General features: G+C 41.4%; 1 protein-coding gene across 1 annotated transcript in view; it reads left to right on the top strand.

Annotated features, from left to right (window-relative positions):
• The window catches only part of CHSY1 (chondroitin sulfate synthase 1), a 75,540-nt gene that overhangs the window by 9,820 nt on the left and 39,236 nt on the right, over window positions 1-26,484 (top strand). Inside the window, exon 2 of the mRNA XM_011957529.1 lies at window positions 5,413-5,908. Coding sequence (XP_011812919.1) covers window positions 5,413-5,908 — 496 coding nt within the window. The remainder of the gene's footprint in view (window positions 1-5,412; window positions 5,909-26,484) is intronic.

The following is a 26,484-nucleotide window of genomic DNA, read 5'->3' as shown; positions in this document are numbered from 1 at the left end:
TGAGGCAGGAGAATCGTTCGAACCCGGGAGGCGGAGGTTGCAGTGAGATCACACCATTGCACTCCAGCCTGGGCAACAAGGCCAGACTCCATCTCAGAAAAAAAAAAAAAAAAGACTATTAAATCCTTTCTGGTTTTCCCATCCAAGAATAACCATGGTGAATACTTTGGGGGTGGAGTTGTACGTTATTTTATTTTTTATATGTACTTTTGTTCCTTGGTAAGCCACCTCACAAGTATATACTGTTGCCTGCTTTTTAAACTTACCCATATATTATGAATATTTACTGAGCACAAGAGTCATGCTGTAGATGCAACTTTGTACAGTGGTGTCTTTTATGTATCTTTTCTTAAAACAACACTGAATAGAAATGGAGACCGATATTAACCCATTTTATGCCTAGAGTTCCATTATTGGAACACTAAGCTTCTGGGAGTTATTTATTATCCTGCTCAAGGTCATCACCAAGGTCTGATTTTTTCCACACACAAAAAAATCGCAACCTCCGGCATAAATGGGTTAAGTCCTAACCAGCAAAGGCATTCCTTAGCTAAGCTAATATTGGTCCAGCCGAATTACTTAACTGTGATTTAACTCAGTGTAGGAATAGCATTTAAAAACCTAGAATGATGGAAGATTCACTTGGCACTCTCAAGTTTCAGCTGTCTTATCTGGGCTTGAGCAAGAGTTGGATATCAGTTCGTTGAAAATGAGCTTTTTCTGGCAAGGCCTCTGCAAACGTTTTGTCGTTTCAATTAAGTGAGAGTTCTTTGCTCCTGGTAACAAATGTGTTGATGGCAAAGCTGACGTTTGCTTATGAAAATGAAGGAACTGGACCTGTTGATATTGCAGAAGAGGGGACAGCTTGCTTCTTCAGGAGCATTCCCTTCAATTATTTAAAATTATTAATGCATCCCCTCCTCCTTCCTCAGGATGGTGGTGAATCACAATTTATGTTCCAGAACTCGTTCACTTTGTGGAGCTATTTAAGTTAAAGGACCCTAATTGAAAAGATTATAATTTCTTAAGATTGGAGGGTTTACAAAGACTTGACATTGAGAGATTTCCCTCAAAACCAACCACCAGTCATTTAGAACAGAAAAGGACAACATGAGGTTTTTCCCTGAATTACCTAAAAAGGAACAGATAATAATTGGGTGGAGTTACCATAAAACTGTAGGGTTGAGGTTAGACTGTTTTTAAAATTAATTGGTTTCTCTTCTTGAGCAAATTACACCATTTCAAGTCATAGTTGAGGCATTAATTGCGTACGTGCTGGTTGTACTGCTAGGGCCTCTTTCACAGTATTCTTCCTGGTGGGGCACTTGGGAAGCAGGGCCAAACTAAAATGAAGTTTCATCCTCAGTCTAATAGGAAAGTTTCTGGTGTTCTAAAGCAAAAACACTTGTGAAATTTAAAGTCTTAGACTTCTATCCTGTAACATTGTCTGAAGTTGATAGTAAAACAAGATTTCAGTATATAGCTTGAGGCTCAGGTTTTTAGCCAGAAACGTAAGAAGCATTTTCCACATTACCTTTGTTCCATGTATTTCTGAGACTGACTAGTCCATGTTGAACCCACACTTTCCTGTCTTCCTTACTTTTTCTTCTCACTACTTTATTTGATTTGCAAACTCTTGCCTTACCTAATAATAAGTCATACTTATAGTGCCAAGCAGGCTTCTAAGCACTTTACAGAGAACTCATTTAACCCTCACAGCAACCCCCGTTTACAGATAAGGAAACTGAGGCACAGAGTAACTCACCCAAAGTGGAGCTGGGATTCTCACCCCCATGGCCTGATTCCAGAGCCAGTTCTTGACCGTGATGCTGTAGATTGCCTCCTTAGTAGGTTGTTCTTTGAAGGCAGGAATTGTCTCACCCACCCCATCTCCCAAATAACATTATAGTGTTTTAGTATTTTCATGGCTTCCTAAGTTGAAAATTTCTCAAAGATACAAGATAGAAATGATTTCTGACCTTTTGTAAACACATGCGGAACCATTAAGTCGCTTATAGTACACTAGTGGGCAGTATTCAGTCCACACATTTATTGACCTCTATTATGTGCCAAACACTGAAATTATTTACCTTTTCAAAGAATTGTTGTGACTGCCAAATGGAAAACATTTCTCTATAAAGAGAGCATCATCAGGGGCTCCTCAACTTGAATGGGGGGTCATGACACTACAATTTTGTCCTAACTTCCCAAGGCTGGAGGCGTTCTGAGAAGTTGTCTCCCCTCCATATGTCACCACATCAGAAGACTGTGTATAACTTGTCACACATTCACGCATTGTCACATTTGCAAAAGGACTTGTCCCTTTGTAGGTGGAATTGGTTTTTCTTTAAATTAATTGCCACATCTCTGTTTATTCTACATCCTTTTTCTTCAGGAGCATATCCTTTGTGAAAATGAAGTGCAGTACCTAGTACAGTATCTGTTAATACTGTGAAATGAATGAGCTGAATTTGGTTTTTGTTGTTATTGTTGTTCTTTGTTAATGAGTTATTTAAGTGGCATAAGAATACAGGTCCATTTTAAATCCATAGGCACTAAGTGAAAACATTAACAACGCCATCTTATATCCATTCTGTGATTTTGACATCTCAGAAATTAGGATGAATTTTATAGTTACTGGCATCATGGGATTATGATTGGCAGTATTTTTTTAATTTGTTGATAAAACAATGGTGCATCTTCCAATTAACGTCCTAAATTTGATGAAAAATGGTATATATTTAATCTTTGCACTTTTTGAGAGGCGTATTGGCAGAAAATTGAATTCCATTAAAGTTTGCCTCTACTTGAAAGATACATTTGAAGTTGTTTTGTATTCCTCATATATGGGTTTGAAAGAGAAATAAAAGCCAGTCATTTGTTTTCCAAGTACTTCATTGTGAGTTCTTTTTAAAATTACAAAAGTAAAATGTTTAGAATCTCGGTTTCACAAGATGAAAAAAGTTCTGGAAATGGATGGTGGTGATGGTTTCACAACACTGCTGCTGAACTTTACATTTAGAAATGGTTAAGATGATAAATTTTATGTATATTTTATCAGTTTTTTTCAAAAAGTAATATGATACTTAACGCCATTGTCCTTCAATATAGAGATGCATAGAATAAAAAGTGAAAGTCACCTTTGTCCACACACATTCCAGCTCCTCCCAGTTTTCCTCCTTGGTATCTCTTCCCCAGAGGTTTGGTGTGTATCTTTTCAGATACTTCTCTCTTAAGACTTTTCCTTAAAGATGTGTGGGAGTTTCATTGATCTTCAAGTAATTTTTCACTATAATAAATACACTCGTAACAGGTAAAATAAAAAAATATTTGAGAGAACGTCATTTGATAACTGTGCTTTTTTGATCTTAGGATTAAATTTACTATTTTATTTATTCTCCACAATACTTTTTCTTGGAAGTGGTCTGTATGAATTAATTATTGTAGCCAAACAACTTTAAATCTTAATACAGTGTGTGAAGAAAATGTGAGGGAAAGTGCGACATGATAGTCTTAAATTAGCTGCTCAGCAGAAGCAGCCTTTATGTGGTTTCCTTGCAGTTGACCACTCATCCTCCCTCTGTTGATAGGCAACTGTTGTCTCTTAAACCCGGGTCTGGGCTGCTGCAGTAGTTTACTCAGTGGTCTTCCTGGGTCCACTCTGGCTTCCGTCGGTCCTCTTCTCCATTCCTAGGGAGTTCAAAATGTGTGGGCCTTAATCTTGTCTTCTGCCGCATTCCCTCTAGAAGCTTCCTGGGGCTCTTGCAACATAGAGGCCTGCATCTTTAGTGTACTCTGCCAGGCCCTGCACATTTGCGTCTGTATTTTTTTTTTTTTTTTTGAGATGGAGTCTTGCTCTTTTGCCCAGGCTGGAGTGCAGTGGTGTGATCTCGGCTCACTGCAACCTCTGCCTCCCAGGTTCAAGCAATTCTCCTGGCTCAGCCTCCCGAGTAGCTGGGATTACAGGCACACATCACCATGCCTGGCTAAACTTTGTATTTTTTTCAGTAGAGACAGGGTTTCTCCATGTTGACCAGGCTGGTCTTGAACTCCTGACCTTGTGATCTTCCTGCCTCAGCCTCCCAAAGTGCTGGGATTACAGGCATGAGCCACTGTGCCTGGCCACATTTGCCTCTGTATTAGTCCATTCTCACACTGCTGATAAAGACATACCCAAAATAGGTAATTTATAAAGAAACAGAGGTGGTGGTGGTGGTGGTGTTGTTGTTTTTAAATTTATTTTTTTGAGACGGAGTCTCGCTCTGTCGCTCTCAGCTCGCTGCAAGCTCTGCCTTCCTGGTTCACACCATTCTCCTGCCTCAGCCTCCCGAGTAGCTGGGACTACAGGCGCCCGCTGCCACGCCTGGCTAATTTTTTGTGTTTTTAGTAGAGACGGGGTTTCACCGTGTTAGCCAGGGTGGTCTTGATCTCCTGACCTCGTGATCTGCCCGCCTCGGCCTCCCAAAGTGCTGGGATTACAGGCATGAGCCACCGCGCCCGGCCAAGAAACAGAGGTTTAATGGACTCACAGTTCCACGTAGCTGAGGAGGCCTCACAATCATGGCGGAAAGTGAAAGGCACGTCTTACTTGGTGGCAAACAAGAGAGAATGAGAGCCAAGCTAAAAGGGAAACCCCTTGTAAAACCATGAGATCTCATGAGACTCAGTCATGACCATCGGAACAGTGTGGGGGAAATTGCCCCCATGATTCGCTTATCTCCCTCCAGGTCCCTCCCGCAACATGTGGGAATTGTGGGAGCTATAATTCAAGATGAGATTTGGGTGGGGACACAGCCAAACTGTATCGGCCTTCTTCCTTGCCTCGTGACAGCACTTTCATGCCCTGCATTCCTTGATGTTAACCCTGTTTCAGGGGAAGGCTCCCTGTTCTTTTGGTCTAGCTCATGTCCTGTGCTCTGTTCTTTGTAAGTACTTCTCTTAGTTTATGTCCTCTCTATGAGTTGGGGACCACGTTTATGTTCACCACCACATCCCTTTAGCTTAGCACATACTTGGCACTTGGTTCAAAGAAAATTTTTTGAGTGAACCATTTGATTTTGTTTTTTGTTTTATAGAGCTGAGAAGTTTGTAGGTAGGGAGTTGATAGTATCACAGAATTAATCTGTATACCCAGATCTTGGTCCCCTGGCAGTTTGGTTTTCAGCCATAACTAAAACTTAGTTATCCTAGAACAGTTTTAACACTTCTTCATGTTTTGCTGGGGTTCTTTTGAAAATTAATTTAGACTTTGCAATACCCAGTAACCTGGGCTTTCATTAAGAGGAATCAAGCAGGCCAAGTAGCTTTTTATCATTCCATTGAACACGGTGATGCAAAATGAGCAGATACGTGAATTCCTGAAAATCAGCTTGGAATAAACTGTTCTCTAACTGATACTTATTTTAATTCCAGAACATGGTCCAAGACAATTCCTGGGAAAGTTCAGTTCTTCTCAAGTGAGGGTTCTGACACATCTATACCAATTCCAATAGTGCCACTACGGGGTGTGGATGACTCCTACCCACCCCAGAAGAAGTCCTTCATGATGCTCAAGTACATGCACGACCACTACTTGGACAAGTATGAATGGTTTATGAGAGCAGATGATGATGTGTACATCAAAGGAGACCGTCTGGAGAATTTCCTGAGGAGTTTGAATAGCAGCGAGCCCCTCTTTCTTGGGCAGACAGGCCTGGGCACCACGGAAGAAATGGGAAAACTGGCCCTCGAGCCTGGTGAGAACTTCTGCATGGGGGGGCCTGGCGTGATCATGAGCCGGGAGGTACTTCGGAGAATGGTGCCGCACATTGGCAAGTGTCTCCGGGAGATGTACACCACCCATGAGGACGTGGAGGTGGGAAGATGTGTCCGGAGGTTTGCAGGGGTGCAGTGTGTATGGTCTTACGAGGTAAGAACAGAATTGTTTACCATGGGAAAAACTTAATTTTGTCAATTTTGTCGTTAGTTCTGAGTGTATCATAGGGAATAAGAGATGATATCCTCTTTGAGGGTTAAAGTTGGCATTATTCTACATTTTTAGCCTTAGATTAAAAATTTCAGTTCCCCTTTATTACCTTTTCTCAGCTTTGAGCGCATATCTTCTATACGTTTTCTTCCCCCTCCCCCTCCACAGAGTCTTGCTCTGTCTCCCAAACTGGAGTGCAGTGGTGTGATCTTGGCTTACTGCAACCTCCGCCTTCTGGGTTCAAGCAATTCTCCTGCCTTAGCCGCCCGAGTAGCTAGGATTACAGGCGTGTGCCACCACACGAGGCTAATTTTTGTATTCTTAGTAGAGACGAGGTTTCACCATGCTGGTCAGGCTGGTCTTGAACTCTTGACCTCGTGATCTACCCGCCTCAGCCTTCCAAAGTGCTGGGATTACAGGCGTGAGCTACTGCGCCTGGCTCTTCCATACTTTTGTCCTAATACTTAATAAATAATGGCGTTTGGGGCCTAAAGAAAAGATAATGGTTTGTTGATGGTCACGGTAATATTTTCTTGATTATCCAGAAAATCATCTTGTCTGACTTCTGCTGATTCCACAGATGTAATTGCAAGAATGTAGGATGTCTCCCTATTTGTTTTTGCAAAGGCCTGGCTCTTCTCATCTGGTCGTAATGACCTACACAGATTAGAAACTTGTCTGTTTTGAACTTATAAAAGGAATCATGATGTGAAAAAGCCAATAGCATTTGGTTTTGCATTTGTTGTGTACCTTGACTTTTCAGATAGTGATTGTAATCTGTGAGTTTACAATATAGTTATTGCTTTAGAATAGGTATCATGCAGCTTCTGAGTTACTGTGACACATAAATGAAATTGCCGAAGGAAGTCCGGTTGTAGATGTTTTCTCTGTAGCAGTTCTAGAGAAGATGAGTTGGCTTTGGACTTTCCTCTGTTGTTATTGGCAATGCGCTCCCTTTGCCTGCAGTTTGCAGAATCTAATGTCAGTTAGGGTGAAAGAAATTATTTAGATTGTGTTGTCTTTAAATTAATAAAGTATTGGCAGTTGTGAGGAGCAGAGGGAATTGCTAGATCTTTTGCCTAAGAAAAAGAATACACTTTCTGATATGAACTGTTAGCTTTTTTCTGAACTAATTTTCTAAAGCATGTACTTGAGTGAAAGAGTAGTATTCCTGCCTGTACTTGTCTACCCCCAGACTTGCTTTTAAATGTCTGCTAATCACTCTTTTTTTTGTTTGTTTGTTTGAACTTTAGGGAAGTGGACGTTTTCAAGCATACACGGGGTGATCATGTAATTTTTAATTATAAAGTCACAAATACATTTTAAGTCCTAAATGTGATCTTGGGTGAACTCTTTAATCCCTGTGTGCCTTATGCTATCCCCCCAACCCCAGCACATAGGGGATGGCTCACTGAGCTTGCAGGATCTCTCTGTTGTCACGGATTTTTGCAGTGAGGAAAGCTGTTTGGGGATTTCATGCTGTTCTAAGCAGAATACAGCTGGCAGTATTTCTACATTTTGCCCATCCTAATTAAGTAGTTATAGTCTTGACACATTTCATTATGGTTAAAACATGTAACACGTTGTGTATTTTGGAACACTTTCCCCTGACCATCATCTCCGAGAAGCCAACCTTCTTGCTGTAATCATAGAAAACAGACCTTCTTTTTTGAGAGAAAAAGTATGTCTTAGTGTAATCGTGTTGTTATATACTGCTGGACAGACACCAACAGAGTTTGATCAAGAACTTGGGTTTAGCATTAGTGCCAAGATGTAGTTAGAAAGTGTCATCCTGGGGCTGCAAGGGTGGGAGGCCATTTTGGAGATGGTTTTCCTCTGATATGAGGTAATTACAAAAGGTTTCTGATGGCCTACGAAGGGGTGCATGGGGTGCATGGAATTATCCTGTCTGGACACTTGGAGCCTCCTCTTAGGCTTGATGCATCCTGTCAGTGGCCTTATCAGCTAAAGGGACCTGGTTGGTGAGAAGGCCCCCAACCTGGGTAGTTCCCTGTCTCCCTGCCTTGGGAAGTGAGTCTGGGACAGCAGCAGCAAGCCTCTCCCTGGGAGTGTGGTTAGTTGGGCCTGCTGCAGCTCTGCATTTCTTTAAATGCCCTGTGGTGATAGAGCTTTGACTCAATGCTGCAGGCTTCTCCTCAGGGGCTTGTGCCACAGGGCCCTCCCACCTGCAGTGCCCAGAGTTCTCTTTTTCTCTTCTGTGAGCTGCCTTGCCTGTTCATAGTCTTGGCCCATATTTCTGCTGAAATGTCTGTCTTACGATTTTGTTGAAGTGCTTTATTCTGGATGGAGTATCTTTTCTCAGACTATGACTTATCTTTTCACCTTAATTGTGGGATTTTTATTGTACACGAATTGTGAATCTTTAAATGCAATCTAATGCATTGTTCTTTTCTTTTACGGTTTATACTTTTGTGCCTTGTTTAAGAAATTCTTCCCTTCCTTAGGTCACGAATATTTTTTCTCCTGTATGTTTTCTTATACGTTTAAAGTGTTGGCTTTCACATATAGTTCTTCATTATAATTTTAAGAATTCATCTACTGGAACACTTGCCATCTTATTAGACCTTTGATTTCTATGTTTTTTTCTTTTTCTTTTTATAAAACTTTAAGTGCTTCCAACTTAAGTTGTTATTAGGGTTTATCATTGTGTTCACCACTCAGGTAAGATTAATCCTTCATGTGGATGAGGAACTTTTTATTAAACTTCCTGTAAATCTAGTTTCCCCATTAAGGCTCACATTATGGGAAATTATTGAGGTGGAGTCTTATGTTAAAGACAATTATGTTAAGCTTTGGGACTTGGAAGGTACTTATTTTGCCCTATTATAAACCTAGCCAGAAGGTATAATTTTTTTTGGCAAGTAGAAATAATACCTAGGGATAACACTTAGATAATTAAAATGACTTGTGAGGAACAACTATCAAAATCAAAGTCGAGATTCATTTCTAAACTTGTTTTGATAATTATTGGTGGTTATTAATAAATAGAACGAGAACTTTGGAAATAATGTTAAACTCACAGAAAAGTCACAAGAGAGTGAGAGCGTAGGCCTTGAGGCTGGAGTAGAGCTGAGAGGAGCTCAGCTCCTGGTTCCCCTTGCCACATGGTGTCAGCAGTATTGACTCAACTCAGGTGAGGCTTTTTTGAGAATTATTATTGAAAGGTTTGAAATAGGAATTCATTTTATCAAGGCAAGTACATTAAAAGCTATACTACTCTTAAGAGGGAACAAAAAGAAAGTTGACTTAAGTAACGTATTCATTTTGTCTTTTAACTTTCGAGTTGACATGTACTATACCTATGGAAAAGTGCATAGGTCATAAGTGTAGAGCTCAGTGGATTTTCACAGACTGCATGCAGGCAACCAGTACCCAGATCTTTCTTTTATTATTTCTCATATTTGACTAGGGGTGAAGGTGTAGAGAGTAATCATTTTTAATAAAATTTGGAGATAGGCAAAGGCGGATTTGACAACTTTAAAATGTTTATTGTTTTTAATGGCCGATACTGTCATGTGGCTCAAAATTCAGAAGTGCAAAAGGGCTTATAGGAATACGTCTTCCTTCCTCTGCCTCCAGCCCCTGGGCTTCTGCTGTGAATCAGCCACCACGGTGCCTCCTTATGGAGGTTTCCTGTGTGTCATGTCGTATCATAGACAAACAATTAAGTTTCTTCTTCTCTCTCCATTTACATGAATGGTAGTGTAATACTACTATCTACGTCTTGGAAGATTTCCCGTTTGGTAAATAAAAGAACTTCGTCTTTTTGATGGACATTCAGGCTATTTCCAGTTCTTTCAGCAGTGTTTCTAGGGGGTCATTTAGCCCAAGGCTCCCCAACCTTTTTCATGTCATGACATTGACTCAGTTCACTCATGCTGAGGAGCCTGTCTCCAAGGGCTGCTGTTACCCCAATCCCTAGCTGCTGTTACCCCAATCCCTAGCTGCTGTTACCCCAATCCCTAACTGCTGTCCCCTCCACCACCCTTACAGCCCCATACCACTCTAGGCCTGGAAGGATTATTATCTGGGCACATGTGGAACTTGATCGTGTTACACCCGCACACCAAAATATACCAGTTATGAAGCTCTGAGTTAGCCGGTAAGTACTTGTTAAGGGCTCATTAATGAGCCCAGAACTGCCCTCTGAATTGGTAGGGAAATTGCAAAAGATTGAAATTTGAATGGCCGCCTTTTTCTGCCTGAAGGACTTTAGAGTAGTTGAGGAGACAAAGACCATATGTTCATGAAACAGTTGAAGAAAAATTAAAAATATGAAACCCTGTGATACTGATTTTAAATATAAAACGGTACAGGGAAGGCTGAAATGGATAATGTTCTTTTTATGGGAAGGCATATCATCAAGGGAAATTGGAGTTTGCAGCAAAATGTGTAAAAAGATAAAATCTTCCTGGTTAGTCTGACTCTCTTATAAAGGAATGTTGAACATCCATGTACCAGAAGCCTGGGGTATTTTTCCCTTTAATAATAGAAGAAATACTGTTTCTTTAAAAAAAAAAAAAACACATTGCAATTGTACATATTTATGGAGTATGGTTTAATGTATTCATGTATATGTTGCATAATGATCAAATCAGGAAGATTAACATGTCCATCACCTCATGAGAGGTTTTTGAATGTTCTCTCCACAAAGAAATAATTTTTCTTGACGTTGGGTTGTCATGGAGATGATTTGTGTTACAGTAGTTGCTTCCTCACTTGTTTCGGCTGCCTGTTAAACTCGCAGGCCTGAGAACCAGGCAGTCCCTCAGTGGCTAGAGTAGATGTCCCAAAGAGTGAGCACTAATGCTGCATGTTCTATCCATTATCAAAAGTGGGGTATTAGGGCAGGTGTGGTGGCTCACACCTGTAGTCCCAGCACATTGGGAGGCCAGGGTGGGTGGATCACTTGAGGTCAGGAGTTCAAGACCAGCCTGGCCAAAGTGGTGAAACCTCGTCTCTACTAAAAATACAAAAATTAGCTGGGCATGGTGGCGGGCACCTGTTGTCCTAGTTACTCGGGCTGAAGCAGGAGAATCACTTGAACCTGGGGGCAGAGGTTGAAGTGAGCCGAGATCACGCCATTTCACTGCAGCCTGGGCAAAGGGCAAAACTCTGTCCGCCCCCCCCCCCAAAAAAAAAGTGGAATATTGAAGTCTCTAATATCATTATTATTTTTAAGGCAGACTCTTGCTCTGTTACCCAGACTGGAGTGCAGTGGCATGACCTCAGCTTGCTGCAGCCTCTGCCTCCTGGGTTCAAGTGATTCTCGGGCCTCAGTCTCCTGAGTACCTGGGATAACAGGAGTGTGCCACCATGCCCAACTAAATTTTGTATTTTTATTAGGGATGGAGTTTCACCATGTTGACCAGGCTGGTCTTGAACTCCTGGCCTCAAGTGATCTGCCTGCTTTAGCCTCCCAAAATGCTGGGATCACAGCTGTGAGCCACCACACGTAGTCAGAAATCTCTAATGTTATTGTTGAATTGTCTGTTTCTTCCTTCAATTCTGTCAGGTTTTTCTCCTTTTATTTCAGGGCTGTGTTTTGGGATATATATATGTTTATATTTGTTATACCTGCTTGATGAATAGATACTTATATTATTATAAGGAATTATAAAATTCCTTCTTTGTCTCTAGTAACAATTTTTGTCTAAAGTCTATTTTGTCTGATATTAGTATAATGACTCCAGCTCTCTTGGTTACCATTTGCATGGTATATCTTTTTTCATCCTTTTGCTTTCAACTTGTTTGTGTCTTTGAATGTAAAGTGTGTCTCTCGTGAAGACAGCATATAGTTGGATCATTTAAAAAATTCATTCTGCCAATTTTGCCTAATAATTGGAGTGTTTAATTAATTTGCATTTAATATAATTACTGATAGAGGAGGACTTATGTCTGCCATTTTGCTATTTTCTGTATATCATATCTTTGTTTTTCTGTTACTCCAATACTGCCTTTTTTATTACCTAGTGTACCATTGTAACTCCCTTGTCATTTCTTTTACTGTATTGTTTAGTAGTTGCCTTGGGAATGAACATCTTACCTGATAATTTAGTTCCGATTAATACCAACTTAACAGTAGTAAACACAAGATTTGCTCATGTGTAGCTGTGTTCTCTCCTCTCTTTGTGCGGTTGCTGTCAAACAAATTATATCTTTATACGTTGTATGCCAGTCAACAGAGAGTTATAATAATTGCTTTATATACTTGTCTTTTAAATCAGATCAGAGAAAAAAGGAATTACAAATAAAAAATACATTTATATCCTTTTTTACCTATGTAGTTACCCTTATTGGGCTTTTTATTCATGTCTATTTGAGTTACTGTATAATGTTCTTTCATTTCAGCTTGAAAGACTTCCTTTAATATTTTTCATAGAGCAAGTTTGCTAGAGATGAATTCTCTTTGTTTCTCTTGGAATGTCCTAATTTCTCCTTCACTTTTTTCCTAATTTCTCCTTCACTTTTGAAGGACGTCTTTGTTGGATACAGAATTCTTGGTTGCCAATCTTCTTCTTTTATCACTTTGAATGGAGGATATCTGGCATTCATGGTTTCTGATAAGAAATCAGTTTTAATCTTATTGAGGATCCTTTGTATGTCATGAGTTGCTTTTCTTGCTACTCTGAAGATTCTCTTTGGCTTTCAACAGTTTGATTAGGATGTGTCTAGGTGATCCCTTTGTGTTTATCATACTTGGAGTTTGTTGTGTCTCTTGGATATGTGGCTTGTGTTTCATCAAATTTGGCGATTTTGCACTTATTATTTCTTGAGTATTTCTGCCCCTTTCTCTCTGTTTCTGTTTTCCTTTGGAACACCCAGCATGCTGTGTTCTACTCATTTTTACTCCTGTTTTCTTTCTTTCTCACTCTAGATAATTGCAGTGGCCTACTTTCAGTTTCATGGATTCTTTCTTCTGCCTGTTCAAATCTGCTGTGATATTTTCATTTCAGATATTGTACTTTTCAACTCCGTAATTTCTGTTTGGCTCATTAAAAATACAAATAATTTCTGTCTCTGTATTGGCTACTCTTCCCCCCTTTGTATGGGCCATACTTTCTTGTTTCTTTGCATATCTCATAATTTTTTTTGGAAACTGGACATTTACTTACTATTATTTAAATGTGACAACTCTTGAAATCACATTCTACCCTTCTTCAGGGATGTTAATGCTGGACTTTGTTGTTTGTTTAGTGTCTTTTCAGAACCAGTTCTGTACAGTGTGTTTTTTTTGTCTGTGGCCACTGAAGTCTCTCCATGATTTGTTTAGTGCTTGGCTGATGACCGGACAGAGATTTCCTTAGATGCCTGGAACTGAAAAGTTTCTGACTCTTTGCTGAGGGGTATGTGTACATGTTGGTGCTTGCCCTGAACACTCACCAGGCAGTTGACAACTCTGCCTTAACCTTCACTTAACTTGCTTGTGCAGAGAGCTTAGGGCCTTCTTGGATCTTTGCTGAACCTGCACACACCCCCACACATGCATGTGGCCTTGTAGATTCCCAGGAGTAATATATTGAAGCTTTTTCAAAACCCCATATCACATCTTATTCCTTGCTTTTCTTTTTAAACTTTTTATGTAGCCTGTGTTTTTTTTTTTTTTGTTCCCCCCCCCTCCCCCGCCAGGTTTATGGTTAGCCATCCCCTTGGGCAGTGCAGTATTCAGCAATTGCCTGTGATTGTTCTTGACCAGCCCCCCTTCCACTTCCAAGAAGCTGTTTGCAGTAGAAAAATTCTGAGTCAGGTCAAATAAAGACAACATTGCAAGGTCTTCCAGAGAACCAGATAGGTCAGACAATGACAGTTCTTTGGGAATGGGGCTTTGAAGGAGCTCCAGCCCCTTTATGACCCCTCTAGTGGCTTCCAGGCTGCTGGTTTTTGCTGTGATTGTAGACTGTTGTTTTTCAAAGCTAGGGTAGAAAACAGGCTGGAAATAGGGCAAAATAAAATGCCATAAAGCTTACTGTTACCAAAATTTTTGTCTTTTTCTTGCATAAATGCTGTCTGGATTATTGCAAATCTTTAATATCCAGAGTCCTGAAAAGGTTGTCACTGCCCATTTTTGCCAGCGTTCTCTTTACTTTTAGGGCAGACAGAATTTTTGGAAGTCTTCACTCTGCCATTTTCACTGATGTCACCTAGAAGCATCCATTATGGGGCCTTAGCTCCACAGCTTAAATTTTGCTTTTTATAATTAGATGAATTATGCTGAGTGTCCCCTTATACTCTGATGAAGAAGTCAGGGTATTGTGCTCTAAAAATTAGAAAGACTTCCAACCAATTAGTTACAATATTCACATACATTAATTTCAAAAATAAAAAAAAATTTTGAACATCTGTAGCAAGACACTGTGCTAGCTGGAGACACAGCAGTGCAGAAAGCCAAGACCATGGTCTCCTATATGCTGGTGGAGCGAAGTGGGGTGCAGTGAGACAGATAGTGCAGAGGAGTATGTGTGGTATGTTTAGGACATAGCATAGTGGCCAGCATGACTGGAGTGGAGTGACGAGGCAGAGCGGGGCGAAGGGTAAGGCCAGACAACACCAGAGTTGAGGGGATGCAGGGAATGCTAAGGACATTGGTTTGGGCACAAATAGGTCTGACTTGAATCATGTTGCTTCATTCAGCTTCGTTCTTCACTAGCGGTGTGGTCTTGGGCAGCGAGTTACCTGACTCCTCTGAACCTTAATTTCCTTAAAAATGGGGTGAGGGTAGAAATTGTCTATCTTATAGGATGGTTCCAAGGATAAATTGAGATGATGCATGTTGCCTGTTACCATAGCTCATGTTTGGGACATGCTTGTGAAATGTGAGGTGGGCTCTGGTGGGAGGCAACTGGATCATGGGGGTGGATCCCTCATAAATGGTTTGGTTGTGGTGCTGCCCTCCTAACTGTAAGTTAGTTCTTTACAAGATCCGGTTGTTTAAATATATGTACCACCCCCCTTCCCTTGCTCCCATCTGTGCCATGTGAGATGACATGCTTGTGAAATGTGAGGGCTACCGGAAACTATCCTCAAGTATCTGAAAAGCAAAGCCCTTCAGAATTCATTCCCTGAGACCGCACGTAGATTTTGATCTATATAAACAAATACGTGAATATGCTTTGTAGTAACATTATAGTCTTGGAATCCCATGTGTTTGTTTTTACAATTTAGGGAAGACTATTTTGACAGAACCGATCATAGTTTACCTAAAATGGATGTGTTAGTTGCTTTGAATCTGTGATTATTTTGTTGGCAGAACAAACCTTCTCCAGGTACGTGAACATTTCTGAAATGATTTCACCATTGGCTATATCAGAGTCCTGTGATTGTGAGAGCCTGTTAGCACATTCTCAAGGAAGTGGGATTGACATATCATTTTCTTTATCTTAAGACATAGCACAGTGGCATTTCCTTTATACATTTGTAGAGGCTGAGATCACAGCTGTTATCACCTCAGTTCCCATAGTAGAACTGACGTGTTAGTCTGTTCTCGCACTGCTATAGGGAAATACCTGAGACTGGGTAATTTATAAGGAAAAGAGGTTTAATTGACTGGCGGTTCAGTAGGCTGTACAGGAAGCATAGCATAGCACAGGCATCTGCTTGGCTTCTGGGGAGGCTTCAGGGAGCTTCTCATGGTAGAAGGCAAAGGGAAAGCAGACATCTCACATGGCACAGATGGGAGCAAGGGAAGGGGGTGGTACATATGTTTAAACAACTGGGTCTTGTAAAGAACTAACTCACTGTTAGGAGGACAGCACCACAACCAAACCATTCATGAGGGATCCACCCCATGATCCAGTTGCCTCCCACCGGAGCCCACCTCCAACACTGGGGATTACATTTCAACATGAGATATGGGTGGGGACAAATATCCAAACTATATCAGCGGTAGTCTGCCTTTTAAAACATACATCAATATTCAAAGGATTTTGAGATAAGAATAAAACAAGGCTCGACAGTGGCTCATGCCTGTAATCCCAGCACCAAGGTGGGAGAATCACTTGAGCCCAGGAGTTCAAGACCAGCCTGGGCAACATAGGAAGACCCTGTCTCTGTCAAAAAAAAAAAAAGAAAGAAATTGGCTGGGTATTTTGTTGCACGCTTGTGGTCCTAGCTACTTTGGCAGGTAGGAAGATGGCTTGAGCCTGGAAGGTTGAGGCTGCAGGGAGCTGTGATTGTGCCACTGCACACCAAGGCAGGATACTGTAAGCTATACAGGAAAGCACGGGGTGGGTGCTTGGATCAATTAGAGGAGACAGAATGAGTTGGGGAGCTGTGGGAGGCACTCCGGTTGCCTGGGCCATGCCTTTCTGTAAAGGTGGCTGGGTTTCTGGACTGTTCCAACCAATCACGAAGGCATCCTTTCACATTTTTAAGAGGTCTTAAGATGGCATCAGCAAAGCTTTTGAGTCTTTAGTTCTAACATTTAATCATCTTTATTGAACTAATAAGACCCTCTGCTGTTTGAAAAGGAACAGGTGAGGGAACAAAGGTGAAGCTGGATCTGGTGGTGGCAGTGTTGTTCATCTAAGGCAGTGTTGTCTGGGATAGGAAAATCGGAGGTAAAATGTAAGGTTTAGAAGTGTAAGTCAGTGTGGGTCTGACTTAGCATTGCCTGTGGGTCTTAGACCAGGTGGGAGTGTCTTAGAGGCAGACCATCTGCAAGAGAATCACTTCAGGTGCTTGCTAATGGGCAAATTTCTAGGCCCCAGACTTGGCAAGTGGAGTCCAGTGATCTGCATTGTTTACAGGCTTCTCTGGTAAGTCTTATACTTGCTAGTGTTTAAGAACCATCATTGCCATTTAGCCCTGGGTCTTTCTAGTAAGTAACTTTTATAAAGTCAGGTTGGTGGGAGGCCAGACTTGGCACACAAATGCCCCCAGTCATATATTTGATAGGTTAATGCTTTATATATATGTATTCTTTTCCTTTCTTCTCTCCTCTGAGCCATGTTACTGTCAATGAGTTGTATAACCAGATGCAATAATGTGTTACTTAATGACAGGGATGCATTCTGAGAAGTATGTCCTCAGGTGATTTTGTTGTATAAACATCATAGAGAGCACTTACACAAGCCTAGACGGTACAGCCTCCAACACACCTAGGCTGTATGGTGTAGCCTGCGGCTCCTAGGCTCCAAACCTATACAGCATGTTACTGTGCTGAATACTGTAGGCAACTGTAACACAATGGTGTTTGTATTTCTAAACATATAACAACGTATGAAAGGTACAGTAAAAATAAGGTATTACAGTCTTACGGGACCACAGTATAAGGGGTCAGTTGTTGACTGAGACATCATTACAGGGGCCATGACTGTAAAAGTGAGCAGATGAGTGGTCAGCACTAAATCCTGAGTCACAATGTGGAAGTACTCTGTATTAGATGAGATGATGAAAACAAAGAACTTTTGGCCAGGGGTTAAACTGACAAACACCTTACAGCTAAAACTAAATGATATTTTAAAACATCTTTTGTTTCTGTAATTGATGATTTTACAAATATTCATATGGTCTGGTTATAAAAGCCCTCTTAAGTCTCAGCTTTTATTAGTTGCCATGAACTGTAACTCCAGATTTATTTATCAAACAAATTATAGTTTAAAGAAAGTAGTTGGTCGGGCACAGTGGCTCATGCCTGTAATCGTAGCACTTTGAGAGGCCGAGATGGGTGGATCACCTGAGGTCAGGAGTTCGAGACCAGCCTGGCCAACATGGCAAAACCCTGTCTCTACTAAAAATACAAAAAATTAGCTGGGCGTGGTGGTGAGCACCTATAATCCCAGCTACTTGGGAGGCTGAGGCAGGAGAATCACTTGAACCTGGTGGGCAGAGGTTAAAGTGAGCCAAGATCACACCACTTCTCTACAGCCTGGGCAAAGAGCAAAACTCTGTCTCAAATAAAGTAGTTAACAAAGTATTTGTTAATCACTATGGTGGTTTTAATGCTTGTTTTAAAGTCTTTGATAATCTTCCTCCTGGAAGTGGAGCTTAATTTCCCTCCTCTTGACTGTGGAGGAACAGGGTGACTGGAGTCTCCTTAATGGAGAATGGTAATCTGGTGGACACCACCTTGACATCACAGGAGTGGGTCACATTTGTATCAGGTTACCCCCTCAATGTGATGGCATGAGAAAGACATGTCACCTCTGCATAGTCTTCCCCAAATCCACAACCCCAGTTTAATCAGGAGAAAACTTCAGACAAACCCAAGGTGTGGGATTTTCCACAAGATACTTGATCTATGTTCTTCAAAAGTGTCAGCGTCACGAAAAGCAAGGAAAGACAGGGAAACTCTCAGAGGTTACAGGTGACCAAGGAGGTGGGATTACTAAATGTACTGTGGGGCCCTAGATTGGATGAGAAAAAGGACATTAGTGGGAAAACTGGTGAAATCTGAGTAAAGTCTACACTTTCAGTAATAATGTATACCTATATCAGTTTCTTAGTTTTGCTCTGTGTGGCATAGTTAAGTGAGATGTTAACATCAGAAGTGGGGTGAAGCTGTGGGAACTCTCTCTGCCATCTTTACAATTCTTCTTTAAATCTAAAATCGTCTTGAAGTAGAAAGTGGCTAGAACCAAGAGATAATTGGACACAAAAGTGATGTCGCTTTCTCTGCCTCTGTGTCCTAATGGCTTCTCTATGCCGAGGGGAAACTAGGCAAAGCAATAGAAGACTAGATCCTCTGTGACTCTAAGTGGATATTGTGCAGGATGTGATTTTTAGCTTATTGACTTCTAAGAGCCCTCAGACAGAAAGGTCTTTGTGTGTGAGGGCTGTAGACTTCTAACCCTTACAAAGAGCTTATCAGTTGAGCAAGCTTATAATGTGCTGTGTTATTACTGTAAAAAATTTGTAATGGTACCATTACAGCAAAATGTTTCCCTGGCTGAAAAGGTCTTTCAGCATTCACTCTGCAATTTAACGCTCAGGCTTGCTGACATCATCTTGGTTAACCCTGTAGTGTTTGGCTTCTGTGTTTTCTCTCATTGAACTCTTGTAGGGATTTAAAAAAGAAAAAGAAAAGAAGTACAAAGCTATTTTCTTTGATGTCTAGCACTTATTTCCACAGCCTTTTCTTTCAAAACGAACAAAACAAAAAACTCCCTATGACAGAAAAATACTATAGGTGCTAGTTTTTCTTTCACATATGTTAACATGTCTGTGCATTCTCCTGGAACAGATACACTGGTTTTAAAGACAAAACTTTTATTTAAAATGATGTGGTTTATTTAAGGTAGAAAGTTGAGTACGGTTTCATTTATTTTTACCACCCGAGGAATGCCTGTTTGCTTTTTAGGTGCTTATATATTGATGCTGTAATAATTTAGAATTCTGGTTACTTTATTAGGGTAGGGTGAGCGTGGATATTGAATATCCCAGATAATACAAACTTAATTTTTAAAACTTTGTTTATATGTATATACAGACACACATATATACACACACACACACACATATACACACACACACATAGAGAGAGAGAGACTGAGAGAGAGACTCTCAATCCATCACCCAAACTAACATGCAGTGGGGCAAGCTTGGCTCCTCCCGGGTTTAAGAGATTCTTGTGCCTCAGCTTCCTGAGTAGCTGGAGTTACAGGCACGTTCCAGCACACCTGGCTAATTGTTGTTTTTAGTAGAGAGGATTTTGCCACGTTGGCCAGGCTGTTCTTGAACTCCTGACCTTAAGTGATCTGCCCACCTCGGCCTCCCAAAGTGTTGGGATTACAGGCGTGAGCCACCACACCAAGTCTGTTAATATATATTTTTAAAAAATTGTCTGTGCGCCGGGCGCGGTGGCTCAAGCCTCTAATCCCAGCACTTTGGGAGGCCGAGACGGGCGGATCACGAGGTCAGGAGATCGAGACCATCCTGGCTAACACGGTGAAACCCTGTCTCTACTAAAAAAAATACAAAAATCTAGCCGGGCGAGGTGGCGGGCGCCTGTAGTCCCAGCTACTCGGGAGGCTGAGGCAGGAGAATGGTGGGAACCCGGGAGGCGGAGCTTGCAGTGAGCTGAGATCCGGCCACTGCACTCCAGCCCCGGCGATAGAGCGAGACTCCGTCTCAAAAAAAAAAAAATTGTCTGTGTACCTGTGTGTGACAGGCCCTGCTCTAGACATAGGGGCTGCCACAGTGAACACAGCAAAGCTCCTGTTCTCACGATGTGTTTGTTTCTCTATGGGGATGTCAGAAAATAAGGAGACAAATAAATAAATAATGGCAGGTGGCACTGAGTCTGAAGAAATTCAAGTATGATAAGCGGGTAGACTGATGGAGGGACGGGGCTGCTTGTCCAGCTGAGAGAGTGAGAGGCAAACCATGGTCATATATGGGAAAGGACCTTTTGAGCAGTTCAAGCAGAGGGCGTGTGGAGGCCCTGAGGCAGTGGAATATGTTCATGACTAAGAAAACACGGAAGCTGAATTGTTAGAGCATGTGAGTGAGAGGGGCAGCATCCTGTGAGGCCTCTCCCCTTCTGTGATAAGAACACTGAGGGTTACAGTCAGTGAGCTGAGAGGGCCCTGAGAGTTGGAGCAGACGAGTCTCCATTTCCAGAGGGTCCCTCTGCTCAGCTCATGGAGAAGCAGCTGCAGAGTTGGAGCAGGGAGGTTGGTTGGCAGGCGTGCTGATACGTCTGAGAAGAGGCGAGGAAAAGTGACTGGGACCAGGTGAATGGTGAGAAGTGGTTGGATGGTGGATACATGGATAAATTTTGCAGATAGAGTTGGTAGGATGTGGGGAGAGAGACGGGTTGCCTGAGCAGTTGAATTCCCAGTGAACTCACAGGGATAGAGTTCCTGGTGAAGGGAAAGACTGGGGAAGTTCAGGCTTGATATACAAATAACATCCGTAGCATATTGATGGTATTTTAGACCAGAGATGGCAGCATATTGATGGTATTGGAGTACATGGGGAGTTAGAGAGATAGAGGCAGGGTCTGAGGGCTGAGCCTTGAGGCTCCAATTGGTTAGAGGTCAGAGATGAGGGGGCACCAGCTGAGGAAACTGAGCAGGGAAGGCCAGTGAATTAGGAGGAAACTGATTTATGTTTGCTTAGTTTGCACTTGCAATATTTGAACACTCACCATTTGGGTACTTGTTACGTTAATAGTTGACTTGGAAGCGGGTGTTTGGGAGATTCTTATCAAAAGTGAATATTATGTTTGAAAAGAGAATCCTAGGCTGAGCACAGTGGCTCACGCCTATAATCCCAGCACTTTGGGAGGCCCAGGTGGGCGGATCACCTGAGGTCAGGAGTTGAAGACCAGCCTCACCAACATGGAGAAACCCCCTCTCTACTAAAAATACAAAATTAGCCGGGCATGGTGGCACATGCCTGTAATCCCAGCTACTTGGGAGGCTGAGGCAGGAGAATTGCTTGAACTTGGGAGGTGGAGGTTGCTGTGAGCCAAGATTGCGCCGGTGCACTCCAGCCTGGGCAAAACAAGAGAGAAACTCCGTCTCAAAAAAAAAAAAAAAAAGAGAGAATCCTCTGGTATGGGTGGACAAGGATGGGATATGTGCTGGCATAACAATGGGAACCTTTTTTCTCTGCTGATGACTGGTGTACGAGACAGTACTTGAAAATAATAAACTCCAGTGGCAGCCCAAGAACCAGTGGACCACAGATGGCTGGTGGTCAGCATCTGGGAAGAGCTGAGTGGTGTTTGGAGAAGTAAGCTGTGAGTGTGGGCCCTGTGTTACAGAGATTTTATTTACCATGAAATTTGACATTTGCTTGTATTGATTTAAAAATGAATGATTTGTTTATTTTTTAGAAGATAATCCACCCCTCTCTACCATGGAACTGGATGCATCCTCATGAAGCTGCTTCATACCTTTACCAGTTGCATAGACATGTACCAGGGTCTCTCAGCCTTTGTTTTGCAGTCTTCAGTCTATCAACTTTTAAGAGACTGAATGCTGTTGATCATTTGGTGATCTAAGCCTTTTGTAATACTTAAGATTTCCAATTGGACACTTAACTTAGCAGAAATCACTATTAATTTCAGGAGACAGTTATAATTGAACATTGATTCAGTTAAGCCTTTGTAATAAATAGATTTTTTTGGAGGTGGATGAGGTTTAAGTGTATCTTATACTTTTGGTATAGAGAGAAACCGTATTTTAAACTGTGTTCTTCTAAGCCTCTGCTTCAGTTCTTCCCTAAAGCAGGGTTATTTAACCTTGTCCAAGGTCGTGCTGCTTGTAAAGAGATAGATTCAGAGTTTTAATCCAGGCACTCTGACTGTAGAGCCTGCAGTTTGAACTCTAATGATCACATTTTCTTTTTCTGTATGATACTGCACTGTACCTTTTTATTGTAAATACTGCCAGTATTTGTTTGAAAGGAACCAGTTTAAAGTTGAAATGTTGAGAATGTTTGACAAAGGGAAAATTTTCGTGGTTCCTACATTTCTTCATTTGGTGGGATACTTTTAGTATACTCATATGTTTAAGAATATATTCAAGTGACAGCTGTTGGACCTCATAGAGGTGTTTGTTTTTGAGACAGGGTCTTGCTCTGTCACCCTGGCTGGCATGACTATAGCTCAGTGCAGCCTCAAACTCTTGGGCTCAAACAGTCCTCCCACCTCAGCCTTCTGTTAGCGTGAGCCACCATGCCCTGCCTGTTTTAACATAAGTTTAAGTTAAGGAGAGTTTTATTTATGCACTGTCGGAGTGCAGTGGCGCGATCTCAGCTCACTGCAACCTCCGTCTCCCACATTCAAGTGATTCTCCTGCGTTCAAGCGATTCTTCTGCCTCAGCCTCCCTAGTAGCTGGGATTACAGGCACACACCACCACACCGGGCTAATTTTTTGTATTTTTAGTAGAGACGGGGTTTCACCTTGTTGACCAGGCTGTTCTCAAACTCCTGACCTCAGGAGATCCACCTGCCTCAGCCTCCCAAAGGGCTGGGATTAACAGGCATGAGCCACTGTGCCCAGCTGGAGAGTTTTAGATTTACAGAAAAATTGTAAAGATAATCTATACTTTATTTAGATGTCTTTAGATTTGACCTGCTGTCTTTTTTCTATTGTCATATCTCCAGGCTCCTCTTGTCTGTGCCAGTTTCTTAGGCATTCCTTGTTTTTGATGACCTTGACAGTTTTGAGGAGTGCTAGTCAGGTATTTTGTAAAATTTTCCTCTATTGGGATTTGTCTCATGTTTTTCTCATGATTAGATTGGTGTTATAGATTTCTGAGGGGAAGACTGTAGAGATAAAATGCCATTTCCATCACATCATATCAAAGGTACATACTGTCAGCATGATTTATCATTGTTGATGTTGACCTTGATCACCTGGCTGAAGGGAATGTTTGTCATATTTCTTCAGTTCAGTTACTCTTTCCCCTCCTTTACCTGCAGTGCTCTTCAGGAGAAAGTCACTAATATGCAGCTCACGCTTATGGGTGGGGAGTTATACTCTACTTCCTTGAGGTTGGAATATCTATGTAATTTCTTCTGTTCAGGAGGGAGATTTGTCTGTTCTTATTCATTTATTTGTTCAGTTATATATTTATGTCAATATGGTCTCATGCATATTTATAGTTTGGATTATATACACTTCTATTTTGTTGCTAAACTTGTTCCACCTTTGTCCACTGGGTGCTCTTTCATGGTTGGTCCCTCCTCCCTCCATCCCTTCCTTCTGCACTACTGCACCTCTTTTCTTTCTGGTACTAGAAGATGCTCCAGGCTCATCTTGTATATTTCCTGCCCAAGGCCTAAAATCAATCATTTCTTCAAGGAATCCAGGCTCTTCCCTTGGAGAATGGTATTAGAAAGCAAGATTTGGGTGCTGCGTATGCTTGCTGCTATTGGGGTGTCACTTGCTTCTAGGCCCCCTCAGATGACAGAGCGTGGAAATATCTGTGTGTATACTAACCCATGTGTGTACACATATTTATAAATATTGCTGTATGTGACGATCTGTATTCATATTAAGCTAAGCATGAATTGATAGTGATGTCTCCAGCTCTAATTATTACCATGTGGGTCCTTCTAGCCTCCTCCTTTGCTAAACTGTAACCTCCCAAACAGTGAGAAACCTGGCTTTCACCACCCGCCATCCATTTACTTAATTCTTTAATTTCAGTGTACAAGTATAGTGGTTTCAGAATTGTTAACACATATCCCTTTGGGAAACAACTTTAGCAAATAGAGTACAGTGCTTATGTACATTTTCTTTTGCCTTTAGTCTTACAGTCTGCACTCTTTTCACAGTTACTTAGGTCAGCACCTTCTGCCCTACCCACTTCAGTGAGATTGTCTACTACATTTGTAATGCAGTTAGATTGTTTTGTCACATTCTGCATTCCATCCTGGGACCTCCGCTCCTGACCTCCTAAATGATTTTGTAAAAATTTATATACATCCAGGTTAGCTGTTTGTGCTGTAAAGTTCATGGGTTTTGACAAATGCAGTGTTATCTATCCACCATTACAGTATCATGCAGAATGATTTCACTACCCTGAAAATCCTGTGTTTCACCTATTCAGTGCTTCTCCCTCCTTCTTCCCAACTGCTGACTCCTTCTCACCACTGATCTTTTTACCGTCTCCATAGTTTTACTTTTTCCAGGATGTCATATAATTGGAATCATACCATACATAGCTTTTTCAGATTGGATTCTTTCACCTAGGAGTATGCATCTAAGATTCATCCATACCTCTGTGGCTTGATAGCTCATTTCTCTTTTAATCACCAAATATTATTCCATTGTATGGATGTACCATATATATTCACACACTGAAAGACCTTTGGTTTTGGGCAATTAGGAATAAAGCTGCTATAAACATTTGTGTGCATGTTTGTGTGGAGACATACATTTTTAAATCAGTTGGGTAAATATCTAGGAGTATGACTGCTGGATTGTATGTAAGACTATGTTTAGCTTTGTAAGAAACTGTCAAACTGTCTTCCAGAGTGTCTGTAACATTTTGCATTTCCAGCTGCAATGAATGAGAGCTGTTTCTGGTTTGCATCATCTCCAGGACTGGATGTTATCAGTGTTTTGGATTTTAACCATTCTAATAGTTATATAGTGGTGTCTCATTTTTGTTTTAGGAAGAGGTTTTTAATGCCTTCTTGATGGCTTAGTCCAGGCTGAGGTGCTTTTATTTGATACTGTGTTTCTAGCTGTTTATAATTTGGGCAAGTTGCTCTTTCCATTTTTGTATTTTAATAATATTAAAGTTGGGCATGTTTACGCCTGACTATAATGAGCATATGGAAAATTGTTGAACTGATCTTCTCTGAGGTTGGGTTTGTTTTTTTAATGTTCTTTTTATGATCATGTGCCTGAGGCATCTAGAATATTAATAATATGGATTACTTAACCTTAATGGTAATGGCAAAAGTTTTTAAGACAAGTCTGAACAACTTACAAAAGATTATCACATTCCATATTTCCTGCCTAGATGAATATTAAGCTGTAAAAGATCTTGAAGACATGTACATGAATTGTTCATTCATTTGCTCTTCAGCAAGTAATGATTAAATGCCTACTATGTGATAGTGGTGCTGTGTGGCAGGGTACTAAGGTAAGAAAGCATATACCCATCCTTGCTGTTGTGAGGTTTATCTAATGGGAGAGACAGATGATACCTGTATTTCTGTGTTTCACTCAGCACCCAGCAAAATCAACGTTCAGCAGTTACTTGTGTGCCTGCTCTGTTCTGGGCACTATGGCCTGGCCCTAGAGGAGTTAGCACGGAACAACATACTAGGTCCCTGCCTCTCTTTAGCTGATGTCCTTATAGGGGATTATTTCATTAATTTCAGCGTTGGTACTCCTAGGAAGACAAAGTGCAAAGAGCTGTGAGCTTGTGAGTGCAGTTGTCCTGGACTACAAGGGCGGGCCGGCCTCCGAGAGCAACCGGTCTGAAGGACAAGTGCAGTGAGACAGGTTGAAGCTGAGGGGAAGAGGCGTGGAGAGGAGGAGCGTGACAGTGGAAGGTGGCTGACTTGGCGGTAGAAAGAAATGAGGATAATAAATGCAGGCAGTGGTCAGATGGCAGAGCCTGTGGATATTATGTCATCAGCTTGCTTTAGTTGGGATAAAATTGTCCTCCCCCAGCAAGAACTGTTTTTGTGCTTCCTATCCCAGTCCCTTCCCTTCATAGGTAAATAAAGTACTGATGTTATAGGTCAGTGTACTCTTGCAGAGAATGGTTTTTTTGAGACATTTTTATTCTCATGAAATAGAAGCAGTACAGAGAAATATAGAATAAAAAGCATTCCCCTCCTTTTAGCCAATCAAAGTGGCTTATAGATGAACAAACAAGAACCCGACTTTCAAGGAGCTTGTCCCATAGGAGAGAAATCACATATAATAAGACATTTCAGCGAGAAGTACTGACAGGGCTAGGTACAGAGTTACAGGAAACCAAAGACAGATTGCCTGGAGTGGCAGGGAGAAGTTCATGTGTGTGGTGACTTACGCAGAGTTTGTGGAAGAAGAGCAGACCAGCCTCCCAAGGGGAAGAG

This window comes from Colobus angolensis, unplaced genomic scaffold (assembly GCF_000951035.1).
Source record: "Colobus angolensis palliatus isolate OR3802 unplaced genomic scaffold, Cang.pa_1.0 Scaffold112, whole genome shotgun sequence".
NCBI classification, from domain to species: Eukaryota; Metazoa; Chordata; class Mammalia; order Primates; family Cercopithecidae; genus Colobus; species Colobus angolensis.
This window is presented reverse-complemented; position numbering and strand designations above follow the sequence as displayed.